Source organism: Carya illinoinensis, chromosome 12 (genome assembly GCF_018687715.1).
Source record: "Carya illinoinensis cultivar Pawnee chromosome 12, C.illinoinensisPawnee_v1, whole genome shotgun sequence".
NCBI lineage: Eukaryota > Viridiplantae > Streptophyta > Magnoliopsida > Fagales > Juglandaceae > Carya > Carya illinoinensis.
In genome coordinates, this window is record NC_056763.1 from 26,383,415 (window position 1) to 26,396,746 (window position 13,332).

At 36.1% G+C, this 13,332-nt stretch overlaps 2 protein-coding genes across 5 annotated transcripts; one reads left to right on the forward strand and one right to left on the reverse strand.

The window, feature by feature from the left end:
* The first annotated feature begins 60 nt into the window (after positions 1-60).
* LOC122289797 lies at positions 61-2,040 on the forward strand. The gene is made up of 4 exons (XM_043097084.1): positions 61-973; positions 1,078-1,254; positions 1,425-1,553; positions 1,646-2,040. The coding sequence occupies exons 1-4, from the start codon at positions 380-382 to the stop codon at positions 1,739-1,741; spliced, it is 996 nt and encodes a 331-aa protein (XP_042953018.1). The 5' UTR covers positions 61-379; the 3' UTR covers positions 1,742-2,040.
* Positions 2,041-8,390: 6,350 nt separating this feature from the next.
* LOC122289793 lies at positions 8,391-10,849 on the reverse strand. 4 transcript variants are annotated; one of them, XM_043097078.1, is made up of 5 exons: positions 10,692-10,849; positions 9,737-9,822; positions 9,032-9,628; positions 8,864-8,919; positions 8,391-8,768 (listed from the first exon to the last, which is right to left on the reverse strand). In XM_043097078.1, exons 2-5 carry the CDS (start codon positions 9,792-9,794, stop codon positions 8,565-8,567), a joined length of 915 nt encoding a protein of 304 aa, XP_042953012.1. In that variant the 5' UTR covers positions 9,795-9,822; positions 10,692-10,849; the 3' UTR covers positions 8,391-8,564. The 4 variants fall into 4 exon arrangements, with proteins under 4 accessions (XP_042953012.1, XP_042953010.1, XP_042953014.1 ...); XM_043097076.1 differs by having other exon boundaries at positions 9,032-9,640; XM_043097080.1 differs by having other exon boundaries at positions 10,680-10,839.
* Positions 10,850-13,332: the final 2,483 nt, after the last annotated feature.

The following is a 13,332-nucleotide window of genomic DNA, read 5'->3' on the forward strand; positions in this document are numbered from 1 at the left end:
AGTGTAAATAAGAACTTCTTCATTTCTTTTTATCGGCCTGGCGGAAGGAAGTGGACTGGTCTGGGTCACTTCTGCGTTCGAAAATCTCATTTTGAGAGTGGAGAAATGGCGTTTCCTTGTCTTGTAGCTCCACAAAACCCTTGGCTTTGAATAAATAAATCAGAAGCCAAGTGTCACTTCTGCTTGGTTGCCATTCAAGAGCCAAATACCCAGACAAAATAGCCACCAAAGAGAGAAAAAGAAGAGAGACTGAAATACAGATTACTTACTGATATTATATTTGAGCAACAAACACTGCTTGTTTCCAGTTTTGTTTTTTGTTTCTTTTTATTATCCCTTGGTTTTTAATTGATTTTCAATCAAGAAGAATTCTGTTTCAATGTCTTCGGATTACTTCCTTTTTGATGATCCTTTCTACCTTAATTCAAGTTCAGACATGGTCTCCTCTGATGGAGACCTGCCCTTCCTCCCTGACTCAACCTTTGATGTCTTTCAGTCAGTTTCAGACAGCCAAAACCATCATAACCCAGTTGATGAATCTCGCTCCTTTGACCAATACTCCTCTACGCTCCTCTCCTCCTCTCCAAGCCAGCAATTCGAGAGTTTGAACCTTTACCACTCTACCCATTTGCAGTGTTTACCGAATGGTTTGGATTTTCAAAATGGGTTTGGGAATTTGTCTGGCTTGGAGGATTTTGAGGTAAAAAATGAGGAATGTCAAATGGGTTTCGAGTCTTCTTTCAACCAGACCTTTGCTCCTCACAGTTACAGCGGTGGGGCTGAGAATGGGGCTAAGTTGATGCAGAGGAGCTATAGCAGTAATTGTTTTGATGGAAAGCCTGGTTTTCTATACCAGCCTCGCTTTGATACTCTCATGGAATCCTCAAATTTTCGGAAACATGACCTGAGTCCTCCTGAAAGAAGCCTTTTCAGCGGACAAATGAGGAGAGTTTGCAGCACAGGAGATTTGCAGGTAAAACATAGTCTCTAATTGTCTCTTTTTTCCCCTTCTGTCTTGGCTCTGTTTTTCAGCCCCATATCTAATTAAATCATGTTTTCTTTTTCTTTGCCTTTCAGAATATCAAAGCAGCTCATACCGCCCACAGATCCTCCTCAAGTCCTTTGGCTATGGAGAGCTCATTCATAGAGGAAGCGAATTCCAAAGTAGGTCGTTACAGTGCAGAAGAGAGAAAAGAGAGGATTTCCAAATACAAGGCAAAAAGAACCCAGAGGAACTTCAATAAGACCATTAAGGTAGTAATTAATTGGGTTTAAATGCATATACTTTTTACCTTCTCTGAGCTAAAGTTCAATGATCTAATACGAGCAAACTTTAAAAAAAGTTTCTTTATATATCTGTGTTTGCTTATTCTAAAAACTAATTCTGACTGGTATGATGTTCTTGTGTTGGCACTTGGCACCAGTACGCATGTCGAAAAACACTAGCCGACAACCGACCCCGCATACGTGGCAGATTCGCACGCAACGATGAAACCGCTGAGATCCCCAAGGCTGCATGTTCAACCAGCATTGAAGACGAGGATGATCTCTGGGTAAAACATATTTCCACATATTTCTTAGCACACGTCTGAATATACCTCTCGTTAACATCATATTTAGATGCAAATAATGTTTCACTATACAGCTCGAGGGGCTGCAAGAAGACAATGGAACAGTGAGAATGGGACAGTTTGGGAACCCTTTTGGAGCCGCACAGATACATTACTACGGATTCCGATAAGTGGAGGAATCTTTAGACAGCTCCGGACTACATGTCCAGAAAGCCTTCTATGAGCAAAATCACTCGAAAAAGGCCCCCTTTTTTATTTTCTTTTTCTTTCTTTTCTGAATAAGTCACCACTTGTTGCTGAGGTTAAAATGGCGGTTGGGAAGTTATAGACTGGCGGGAGGTAGTTTCTGGTCGGTTTTTTTTTTTTTTTCTTCTCGTTCTTTCTCTCTTTTTGTGCGACATTTCTCGCGTCAGTATGTGTATACGGTGACCAGTAATAAGATTTTAAGGACTATTTATCATCTTTGAAATTTTGAAATGAGTGACAACCAGTGTTGCTTATACTCCTCTTGGATCTAAACACTTCCTTAGCTGTACGTGGGTGTTGTGATACGACTACTTGCATAGAAAATTATCACGAAGAGATGGACGGTCGTAATTTGTGAGTAATATGACATCGTGAATCAAGATGAGATCAGTACCATCTTAGTTACTTCTGGATTATTGGCAAGCTGTTTATAGCCTTGCAGAAAACTACAGTATCCTGTTTTTGTTGAAGGGTTAGCGTAAAAAGTAATCAGAGATTATGAGTAAACAATATGATTGAGATATTTCAATTTGACACTTTCTTTTAATTATATATTGGTCAGTCGACAAAAGAAAAAACAAAATGAAAAACCGTTCTATTAATGGCCCAACACATTTGCTATTGTTAGGAATCACATGCAAAAGATGGATTCTTTGATTCGACGACGTGTGTTTTCTGGTCATGAAATTTGTATAAAAAATAAACTTGGCAAGAACGAGGACGATAAAGAATTTCAAATTCCAAAGGAAATATACTGGTGAAGATTGGTCACTGAACTTTCTGCTGATGATGTGAGACATGGCAAAATGCTTGCTTATTAGATCTGTAGTCTGTGTGCTTTTTTCTAGTTTTTCATCCTCCATTGTTTGAAGATTTATATTCAATCAATGAAAATCTTCAAACAATGAAAGAACTCAGAATACCTTGTGCTGCAAATAATATTAAAAAGAATTTCCCTTGTCTTAAAGAGATCAATGTAACATCTTCAGTAGAACGAAAGTGTTATTTAAATCATTTAATTTATATTATAAAACTCAACACAACATGAAGACATTTGTTTTTTTTAATGGTGATAGAAATATAATGCAATGAGGACAGAGAGCTGGTGCTAGGCCTAAATAAAATGTGGTCTACCCAATAATGATGATTAGAGAGGTTCTTTGTATGTGGTGTCCCCATCTCGTGCATGCATGTTGATATTCTGAGACAACACTCGGTCATATGGTTAGTTCTAATTACCAAGTATAAAGGAAGCAGACAGACAATCAATTGTTTGCACATGATTCTAACCAGACAAGTTTTGCTTAAAGCAGGAATGAGTGGATGGATATCGCCTCTTTAGACTGTCTTTGGAATAGCTGTATAAACAAGTTCATCGTAAATATTTGAGTATAGATTCTGTTTGGCCGAGCTGAGAGCCTTTTTCTCTATCATTCGTGTTCTATCTGCACAAAATCTCCTTCTGCCATTCTCGCTCACCATTTACCAGGAAACCTCCTCGTCTCATGTAAATCTAACAGTGAAAACTCCTATGACCATTCCTTTCCCCAAATCCCAATTCAATGTTACTAGTAGATCGAGTTAGTTGTTCTAACTATGCAAATATCAGCTAATTTTGCTGGGAAATTGGTAGCCACAACAGGGCAATTTTTTCAGTCTTTATTGGAATATTACATTGGGTACACTTGCAAGGGCTCAGTTTTAAGTACTATCGTGCATTCAGCTTGACATCTTTGGATTGGATTGCTTTATCTACATTAGGAGTATTTAATTGACAACTTGGTACAGCATGGAACCTGAAATATGGCTGTACGATATTCACAAAAAGCAATATGCTTTCAACACTGAACTGGTGTACCAACACCTGGTCTTTCTCCCACAGTGCAGCAATCGATTTAGTTGAAGAAAATAAATCATTTGGTTGCCCACCTGGATTTGACTCTTGTAACATTCATGATGCTGCACTAAAGGAACATGTATATATGGTTAATTTGATTTGTTTGGTCTGAACCAATATAATCTCTTCTTTTGCAAATCAGATAGCCTCCATTCCCGAAATCGGAAAAGAACAAAGTGCAAGTGAAAAGGAGACATTATATTGTTGTTTTTAAATGTTCCAATGTGACAACATTTGATTATGAGAATTTCATTCACCAATCCCTGATCAGTCAAAGAATTTCAAATGCTAAAGGAATGTGTATAGGTATTTCATGCCTCTATCCTTTTTAGTGTTGTCAAATCGTTGGGGTCCTAACGATGATTTAGAGCAATTCGTAGGTATTGATGGAGTGTGGACTGCATGTACCTGCTCTAGCATGCCATACTGATTTAATTTTTTTTTTTTAACAATTAAGTTCCACATTCAAAATTGTTGATTGTTCTCCATCCAATATAGAGGAAGAGACATAAATATAATGGAAAGCCACTCCCTTTTCATAAAGTGACCATTCCTTTTAGTTTCTTTTCACATCTGACAGACGGTAACAGCTAACACTTTATCATTGGTGACTTCAAATAAAACCAGTGGTGTGATCTCAACCGTCCCTAAGCACTAATGGTGTGTGATAAATCACCTTAATTGGTCAAAGAGACGTGAGAAAATAAGTAGAAGATACAGAATATTAGAGTTGGAACGTTTGTATATAATCTGTACCAGAAATATTGTTTAAACACACAAAATTGTAATGAAGGTATTGTCTAGTTAACTTCTTCCAAATGGTCATATAGAGAAGCTGTGTAGCTTTTGCTGTTTCTTATTTCTGAAGCAAGAAAAACTGCATCTTCTGTTGATCTTAAAGGCATGAAAGGTATTGTGAAAGTCCTGATTAAACCATGCCTAGATTATTGTCCAACTATTTCAATATTGGGAACTCAATCAAGGCACAAATGAAGCAAGGTACCATGTGTCAAGCTGAACAGCTTAGTGGCATTTCCCACGGGGCAATCCTTTAAGTTCATGCCAGTTGGAACCATATCTGTAGGATGCAATCCCTCTCAATTGAAAATGAAGATTTAGCTCGAGATGGAGAAGTTCATCACTATTGTAAGCATTTTCTTTACTAGAACCTTGGCAGAAAAAGGTGTCATGGAATTCGTGTCTCATCTTTGGCATTAGAAAGTGATATATGCCATGAGGATAAAGCTCATATCTTCTTAATAGTTTGCATAAATGATCCTAGTCCACATCAAGCTCAGCATCTGTAACCTTCCATTATTATAATTTGAGCACGTCTTTATGGGGGAAAAAAAAAAAAAAAGAGAGAAGAAGCAGAATTTGTGAGCAAAAGATACCCTAGTTTTGCTGTTCAGAACGACAGCCTATACTCGTTCACTCCATAAAAAATGCCAATGGAAACCCAAAAGGAACCAATAAGCATCTAATAAGAGTCACAAAAAGGAGATACAAGGACCGAATCTTGTCATCAATCCACAGCTCCAAATCTACAATTGTGCAGTGACTGTGAGTTGACCATCAGCAAACCATCTTCCTACTGTGAACAATCTCTGAATGAGAAAGATGACTAGCTTAATGGGGAGAGCAGTATAGAAAAGAATGCTTATTAAATTTGATCATAAGCACCGAGCAACAATGATTCCAAAGACTAACTTTTGACCAAACCACAATATTAGAATAACTTATTAAAAAAACTAGTTCAATTTCCAATCATTGCACTGCTATATAGATTATAAGATGATTAGTCGACTGGCCTCTTGCAAAGATATATACCCCAAAGAGAATTTTCTCTGGGATGACATGTTGAGAAAATGAGTGAAAAAGTTGTCGGCTACGCTGTCCTTTTCCTGTGTTTTTTTTTTGTTGTCTTTTGGTCCAAGAAAAGGTCTCTTGTTGGTACATCGAAAATTCCATGTTCTAAAAGCTTATAGTCATGATTTTGTAAAATTATACTTTGAAAAGAAGTTCATTTTCTTTAGTTTTTTAAGCTTGTGCACGAACAGTATATGATTAATTAGTAGACCCGTTTTATTTATATGTAGTACTGTCCATCTAGCAGAACGGAGAGAACCTTGTGTCACTGACGATGAAACTTTTGATTCAGGAAAAAGAAGATGAAGAATAAAATTTTGAATCCTTTTCCTTTAGTGGGAAACCAGTTAGGCTGCTATCTAACAGCTAGCAGTTTAAGTCTAACTAATTAGAATCCAATTCCAAAGGAAAGCTATGAAAATGAGTAGGCATGCTAAAGTTTGATGCAAAATTTCTATTTTAATTAAGCATATCATATGCTTTTTATAAAACTATTTTCCACCTCCTAACACTATATGTCTAAGTTCAATAACACACCCTTGTGCTGAGTAATACTTGGAGATGGCTTAAAGTTGACTAAACCGAAGAAGGGTCCGTTAGGAATAATTCCTATAGTTTATTTGTGCAGAACTTTCTTATGATTATGCACTTAGTCCTCCTTTACTGTATTTGGTATTTTATTCTACTTGTCTCCACTACTTGGAATTGGGAGTGAGGTCCTTCTTGTATTTCTTAGTCGTACATAATCTCTCTCTCTCTCTCTCTCTCTCTCTCTCTCTCTGTGCGCGCTCCTGTTCTGTCTTTTACAAATTGATTTTATATTAGCAATAATGAGCAGTAATGGCAGGCATATTGTTTGTGGTTTGGTTAAGTGAATCTTTAGCCTTGCTGGGAGGTGGCTTTTCCATTTTTCTTTGGCCAAGTATTTTGTGTAATAAGTGGCTTTGTTTTCATATGATCAAGTGCAAATTATATAAGCTAAAAGCGGAGATTATGTCCAAAAAGCAGTCAAATGCTAGAGTTCCTATAGGTCTATGGTAGGCAGAAGAAAATTCCCCAGCTTGTGAAGAAGCCATAAAAAGCTACCCCATTTCTCTGTGTCTCTTGATAGTGTTTTGCATGTGGGGTCTCGCAACAACTTCAACATGATGACAGGTTGGGTTCTGGCAGCAGAATGGCTATGCAGCCTATTTTGAAATTTGTTGGTGAAATTAGATAATAATGTAATGAAAATTGCAATAAAGTTAGAATTGAAACGAAGCGAGTTTGTACTGAGGCACGGAAATCTCGCTTTCTTTAAAGATATTCAAGCCCTCTGCGATGTATAAAGTCTCAAATTTACCTGTGCATCATAATTCTTCTTGACTTAACTTCTCCAGGATATAACAGCCAACTGATCGCCGTATAATCTAAACCAACTCTGCACAACTGTTTGAACCCAAAGTCCCACTCAAAAAACACCTCTATATTGTTTGGAAAATCTCTCAAAAATATATACACACTTATTTTCTTATTTCTCAATTAAACTCTTCTATGTTGTACACAAAACGATAAGTCGGCCAGATTCTTAAAAACAGCCACACATATAAACTCCTGTAGGTGATCTTTTCCAAAAACAAGAACTAATTGTCGAGTAATTAAAACCTCAATAAAGCCGCAAAAAGAAACGTATAAGAGGCGATAGAAATCGCTTTAATATTCCAGCTACGAGGAATTAATGCCAAACGTTAAACTTTCATTTACATTTTAAAGGAAGATAGACGTTAATACCAAGAGATCCGGCCACTGGCAATTCAAGAGAATAAAGGCAATAACGTTAAAGCAATAAATCTCATAATGTCTAATAACTTAAGAGTTTATAACCGTAGATTTTTCAAAAGGCTTGGCTAAGCAATTGAATAAAAAGACAAATAAAAAGAATAGTAAATGAGGATGCTATTTATAACCACAAGCCAATAAAAGCAGCCGAAGTCAATGGACAATGTTAAAAGCCAAAGTTAATGGAAGAAAAACAACGGTAATAACCTCTTTGAAAAGAAAAGTTATATAAAAAAAAAAAACTATTTATTAAAAAAAATACCAACAAAATTCAATTACCAAACGCAACTTGAGGCAAATCCCAAAACTGCTAGTGACATTTGTTAAGGAAAATATTCTTCTGGTTACAAATAGAAATGTAGCTACTTTGTGGGGGCATAGATCCTATCTAGTGATCTCCAACCACAAGCATTGCAACTGTCAATTCATCTTTGCACAGTGAATGACACTTCCCTATCAAAGTGGGATAGGTAGTGCAAGTTATTTTTTCCCCTATTTTTGGTATTTTTTTTACATAATTTGTAAGGTTTCAAGATAATTAGCATCCTTATTTTAGCCTTTTATTTTTTATTTTTTGCCTTTTGTTCGTCTTTCTATAAATTTGAAAAGCCTTTGTACAGCCATGATTTTTGCATCATTCAGTTAGCATACTAAAACGGTTTCTAAACTTTCAAAACTATGAATCCAGCCACCCTTCTGTTTTGAAATGCCAATTTCTCAGTATTCCTTCAAGCTAGGGTGGACATGACTGCCACAATCATCTCGTCTCCAGCGATTTCTTTGATATCCCCTAAGATAACACCAATAATGTACATAAATAACACGTTACTTTTCCTCTTTCTGCTTCCAATTACTGCAATGATTATAGGTCAATCAGAAGTTCCTTACCCACAAGGGAAAAAAAGGTTTTGTAAAGCAATGCAAAACATCCTGCACGGGGACAAAAGCTGAAGAACTTTAGGCGGTCAGCCCACATGGACAAGCAAACATGTATAAGCTGCACTATTATTATAACCAGTCAAAATGGCTTCACAACTAGAAGTACGGATGTGTTCAAGTACAAAAAGGTGGAAATATTCGAAGGAAAAAAGAAACACGAACTACATGATTTTAACTACCACATTTGATCAAGATATCACCAGGCCCGCAGCACACAACATTGGTTACTCAAAGTCGAGAGGATTCAACACTGAGGAAAGCTTTGGCGTGTCCATTAATGCAAATTTTGGAGACTTAAATGTCCTGCATTGCTGTGAAGTACGATTGATATCCAGCAGCTCAAGTGTCCTGTGTTGAAAGGGAGTTTGAATTTCTTTTGGGAGCTCAACTATCTCCATAGTTTCCCAATTCCGAAGGGGGCTCTCAACCTGAAAATAGCAAAACTTGCAGGTCAAGTGCATCCTATTTTGAAAGGTTAAAAAAACTAAACATTGCATAAAAAGGGGAAAGCATGCATATACACCTTTCCTCGCCTCTGTTCTAAAAGCTCGCTTTCAAATGATAATTGCATTGATGAATCTAAGAATAAATGAAGCAATTAGTTATAAGATACAAGCACATAAATGATTAATAGCCTGATAGGCATGGCTTAAAAAAATAATGAAAGTAAAAAAGGAAACTTGATTACTACCATCATCCAATCCAAGAGTCCTCATAAAGTCTTCCATATCAGCAGCCCTTGTTCTTGATTTAACACACCCTTTATGATCGTGTAGGAATTGTTCATCCGCAACAGAACTAAGCTTCTTGGAATGATTAATTTTTGAAGCCTGATGCACAGATAAACTTTCTCGATTCGAAATGTTTGCAAGTGCTTTCCTGCCATTTACTTTCCCTTGAACATTAAACTGATGGTTCTTTAATCCCTGACAGGTTGTGGGATTAAGAACATTAATCTCTCCCTTGACAGGAGATCTAGGCTTAGAAACATTAGTCTCTTCCTTGTTAGTTCTCAACTTATTCAAATGTTTCTTCTTTGAAGCCTGAGGCATAGAGGGTTTCCCAGAGTTCGGAAACTCACTATGGACATTGATCTTTCCTCCAGAGATATAAGTTGGCTTGCACACACTATGTTCTGCATCAACAGCACCAAGCTTAAAGGAATGGTTCTTTGATGGCAGGCATGTAGAGGGGTTTGCTGAATTTGATAGGTCAGTCAGTGCTCTTCGACTGCCAACTGATACAGTCTTCTTTTTATATACATTAGTACTCTTTATAACTGAATCCCCTGAAATATTAACTATGAAAGTCGAAAGATGAAAGACTCAATAAGAATGGAGAAAAAAATTCGACAATGACATTCACAAAACAAAAGGCTTAAGCAGATCTAAAGTACCTCTACAATGGGAGTTCAAATTCTGCTTTTGCATCAAGCCACCAGATTGAGTTTCCATTGTTCTTTTACTAGGATGGTAAGGTATTCTGCAGCATAGATTTCACACTCAATCATAATGCAGGGTTTTCAATATGACATCCTTCTCAAACTGTGGACGTGACATTAACCTTGAAATAGTAAGCAAACAGGTACAATTCACAGACTGAAAATGCCACCCAGTCGGTGGAAGTTATGAACCGAAAATGCGTTGCTATTTAACCTAAACATCTACATTGGACTTAGGTAAACAGACCATATGGTGAGGTGCGCCAGCATAATACAGAATAAAATGTAAATTAAATACTTAAATCAATTATAAACCAACCGTAGTGACAAACATTTTTAATGCAAATTTTAAAACACGTTCGCCTATTTCTTTGCCTCACTATTGCGTTTCTCGTTGAATTAACTCCAGCCTTTTAGCTTCAATAACCATTTTGAACCCTTACTACATACGAAGACAAAAGAAAGGTTTCCCAATTCTCTGATATAGCACGAGAAAAAGAAAGCCCTAGTCTTCCTATGAACTTTACCCATTATGAAGTTCGAAGTCTGAATCAATCAGCTTAAACAATCAAAATTCTGTTAACACAAGAAGAACCCAACAAAGTTCCACCAACAGTACACAGCGCATCTTTTCCGCTCTCTCTCTTCTCATATGCAACATACAATCACACACCCACTGCACCAATGGCCAAAAAATCTCTTGTAACGAGAAAAGCACGCAAGCGTTCCAAAAAAAAAAACAAGAAAATACATAGATGCCACTGATCAATTAAGTAATATTTATTTCATACGATGCATCCAATGTACACCCTGATCACTAGAAGAAGAAGAAGAAGCAAAAGAAAGAAATTAAACGAAGAGAAGGACTTAGTTCATATCTTAAAAGGAGAGGGTTTACCCAAGAACTCACAGATGTATGATCTCCGATCTTGCTCTCTTTATCTTCTTCCGAAATTTCGTCGAGTTGATTCTCTTTCGTATATCTGTGTTTCTCAGGAGCCTTCTCTTATCAAGGTGGTTCAAACGTGAAACATGGTTCCAACGGTCGAGTTTCTTTGAAGTATGCTATCGATTCGATACGCCGGCGGTGCAGGAGGAATTTTTACACATTCGATTCAGAAAACTTGCCACGTGGCGTTAATATGGACAACATTTAAGGCCCTTTCCGTCTTTATCCACCACCGTTTATCTTTTGCGAGATTCAAAAATTTTGGTAACGGTCGAACCACAATAAAGGAAAAAAATCAAAACAAAAGGCAGAAAAAATTGTTGTTAGTCCTTAGAGAATTCTGTGTACCATATTATTATTTTATTTTTATTTTATTAAGTAAAATATAATATATTTATTATTGTTAAATAATTATTTATTACATATTTTTTTATTATCAAATAATGATAAATGTTTCACACGTTATAATCGTCGAATATATATTAGTTGGTTATGAGTTATTTTATTTTCGAATTGGGATTATTTACTGCACACTATTTATATAATTTAAATAATAAAATTTAATTTATAATTTTTTTAAATTAAATTATATCATATAAATATTTTATTAAATATTTTCTAAATGCAGACTTAAGAATATAATTTTTTATTAATTTTTATTTAAGAACCCATGAGTTCTACAATAAGAGTTTCTATGCAATTATTGAGTCATTTTTCGTCTTCAAATAAGATGAAGAGTTAAACTCATTTTTACACCCGCTAATAAAAGGTGGTTACATTAGCTTTATATGATAATTAGAAAATGCTTTGGCCACCGTTGGTGGCTCTTGCTAGCATCTTTTTTTTTTTTCCTTAATAATTAAGAAAAAATTGTTTAATATTATTATAAATTTTTTTAACCTAGCGGCTCCTCCCAACTGGAGCCACCAGAAGTGCCTCTACCACCGTCCATGATAATTACCATATAATTGCTCCTATGTAATCGTACGAAACTCTCTCAACATTTTCTCTCTCCCCTATAGGCTCTCTCTCTCTCTAAGCCCTCGCTCTAGGTATTTTTTTCAGTTCTTCTACAGGCAGGAGACTTGGAGCAGGGATTGCGCACACCTGCCACGTCCACTATAAGTCAAGAGATTAAAAAACACGAATGAAATGAAAAACACAAAAATTATCTCTCTCGCCTCGTCTTCTCACCTTTTTTGTCTGTTTCTATTAACTTTCTTGTTTTCCTAATTTCTTGTATCGCAATCTTCGTAATTACCTTTCTAGATTCTAAACCCCCTTACTTACTTAACACTGTTTCTCATTTGTTTCTCAAGAAATTTTTTTTTCTAGACCTCTTTTTTTTCTTTTGCCGCTTCTTTTTCTGATTGTGTTCTTGCATTCTGTTTTGTCCTTCACTTTGGAGGTCTCTGTTCCAATCCCGATCTACCATTCCTCTATCTCCTGTTGCTATATTTTTCCAAATTTTGGAGGTAATTTCTCATACGACCCATGGAGTTAAATACGAATGAAGAATTAGATGCTTTTCGTTTTCTTTTGGTTTGGTGTTTCTTTTATAATCGTCTATATCACTGGCATAATGCTGAAGTTGTTCAACGACTCAATATTTTATCGCTTCGTTGTTAATACTCTTGTGCATGCTCGTATATAATTCACAACGACGTCGATTCTCTGGACTCTGACTTTGAGGACGACTTCCAAGCAGTAAATTCTTTTTTTTTTTTTTACCTGTTGGACACTTGCTAGTTGCTACATATGCAAGTTCTAGTTTAATGAAGAGCGGGAATGACGATGAGAGAGGTTATGCTTGATTTGGTTTTGGATCTATCGAGCAAGCCAAAGACTGATACTTTTGTTTTGGAGGCTAGAAATGGAAAAAACATACAGGAAATACCATGAGAGAAGTTTAATTTTACAAGAAATAAGTACCACGAGACGTGATTTACAGTGGAAGAGCTTGATAAGATAGTTTTATGGTGTGCCATTTTTCTTAGTTGGTTTTAGCCCTCTCTTGTCATTTAATGGGTTTCTAAATGAAAATAAAGGGGGAAGATGAAGGAGGGGATGGATACGCAAAACACGTGAAATCAAAATGCACTGCATCACTTTGACGTTGAAAAAATAAAAAAAAAAATCAGCTTTTCATACGCAATTCCTGTGCAAACTCTCCTGCAACCATCATTTTCCATTTTTTTTCCCAGCAATTGCACTACCCTCTGTCTCTCCTCAAGCCCCTTGATTGGGCATCTTTTTTATTTTTTATTTAAAGCAACCGCACGGCATGGTACGATTTGTAGTGGTCACTAGTATGTAGGGAGACTTGGAGAGGGTTCTTGTTGGTTTAATCTAACATCAAGACGAGTGCTTCACATTGACAGTCTTTTTCTTTTTGCATCTGATTTTTGAGAAGGACCCATTTTTTGAAGAATAATACTGGATCCCATGGCGGGGGATCCCACTCCCAGCTTTTTTTTGTTTTTGTTTTTTCTTTTTCTTTTTCTTAGTGATTAAGAAAAAATTGTTTAATATTATTTTGAAATTTTATATATTTTTTTAAAATATTTAAAGTATTAAAAAAAATGATGTAAAAAAAAAAACA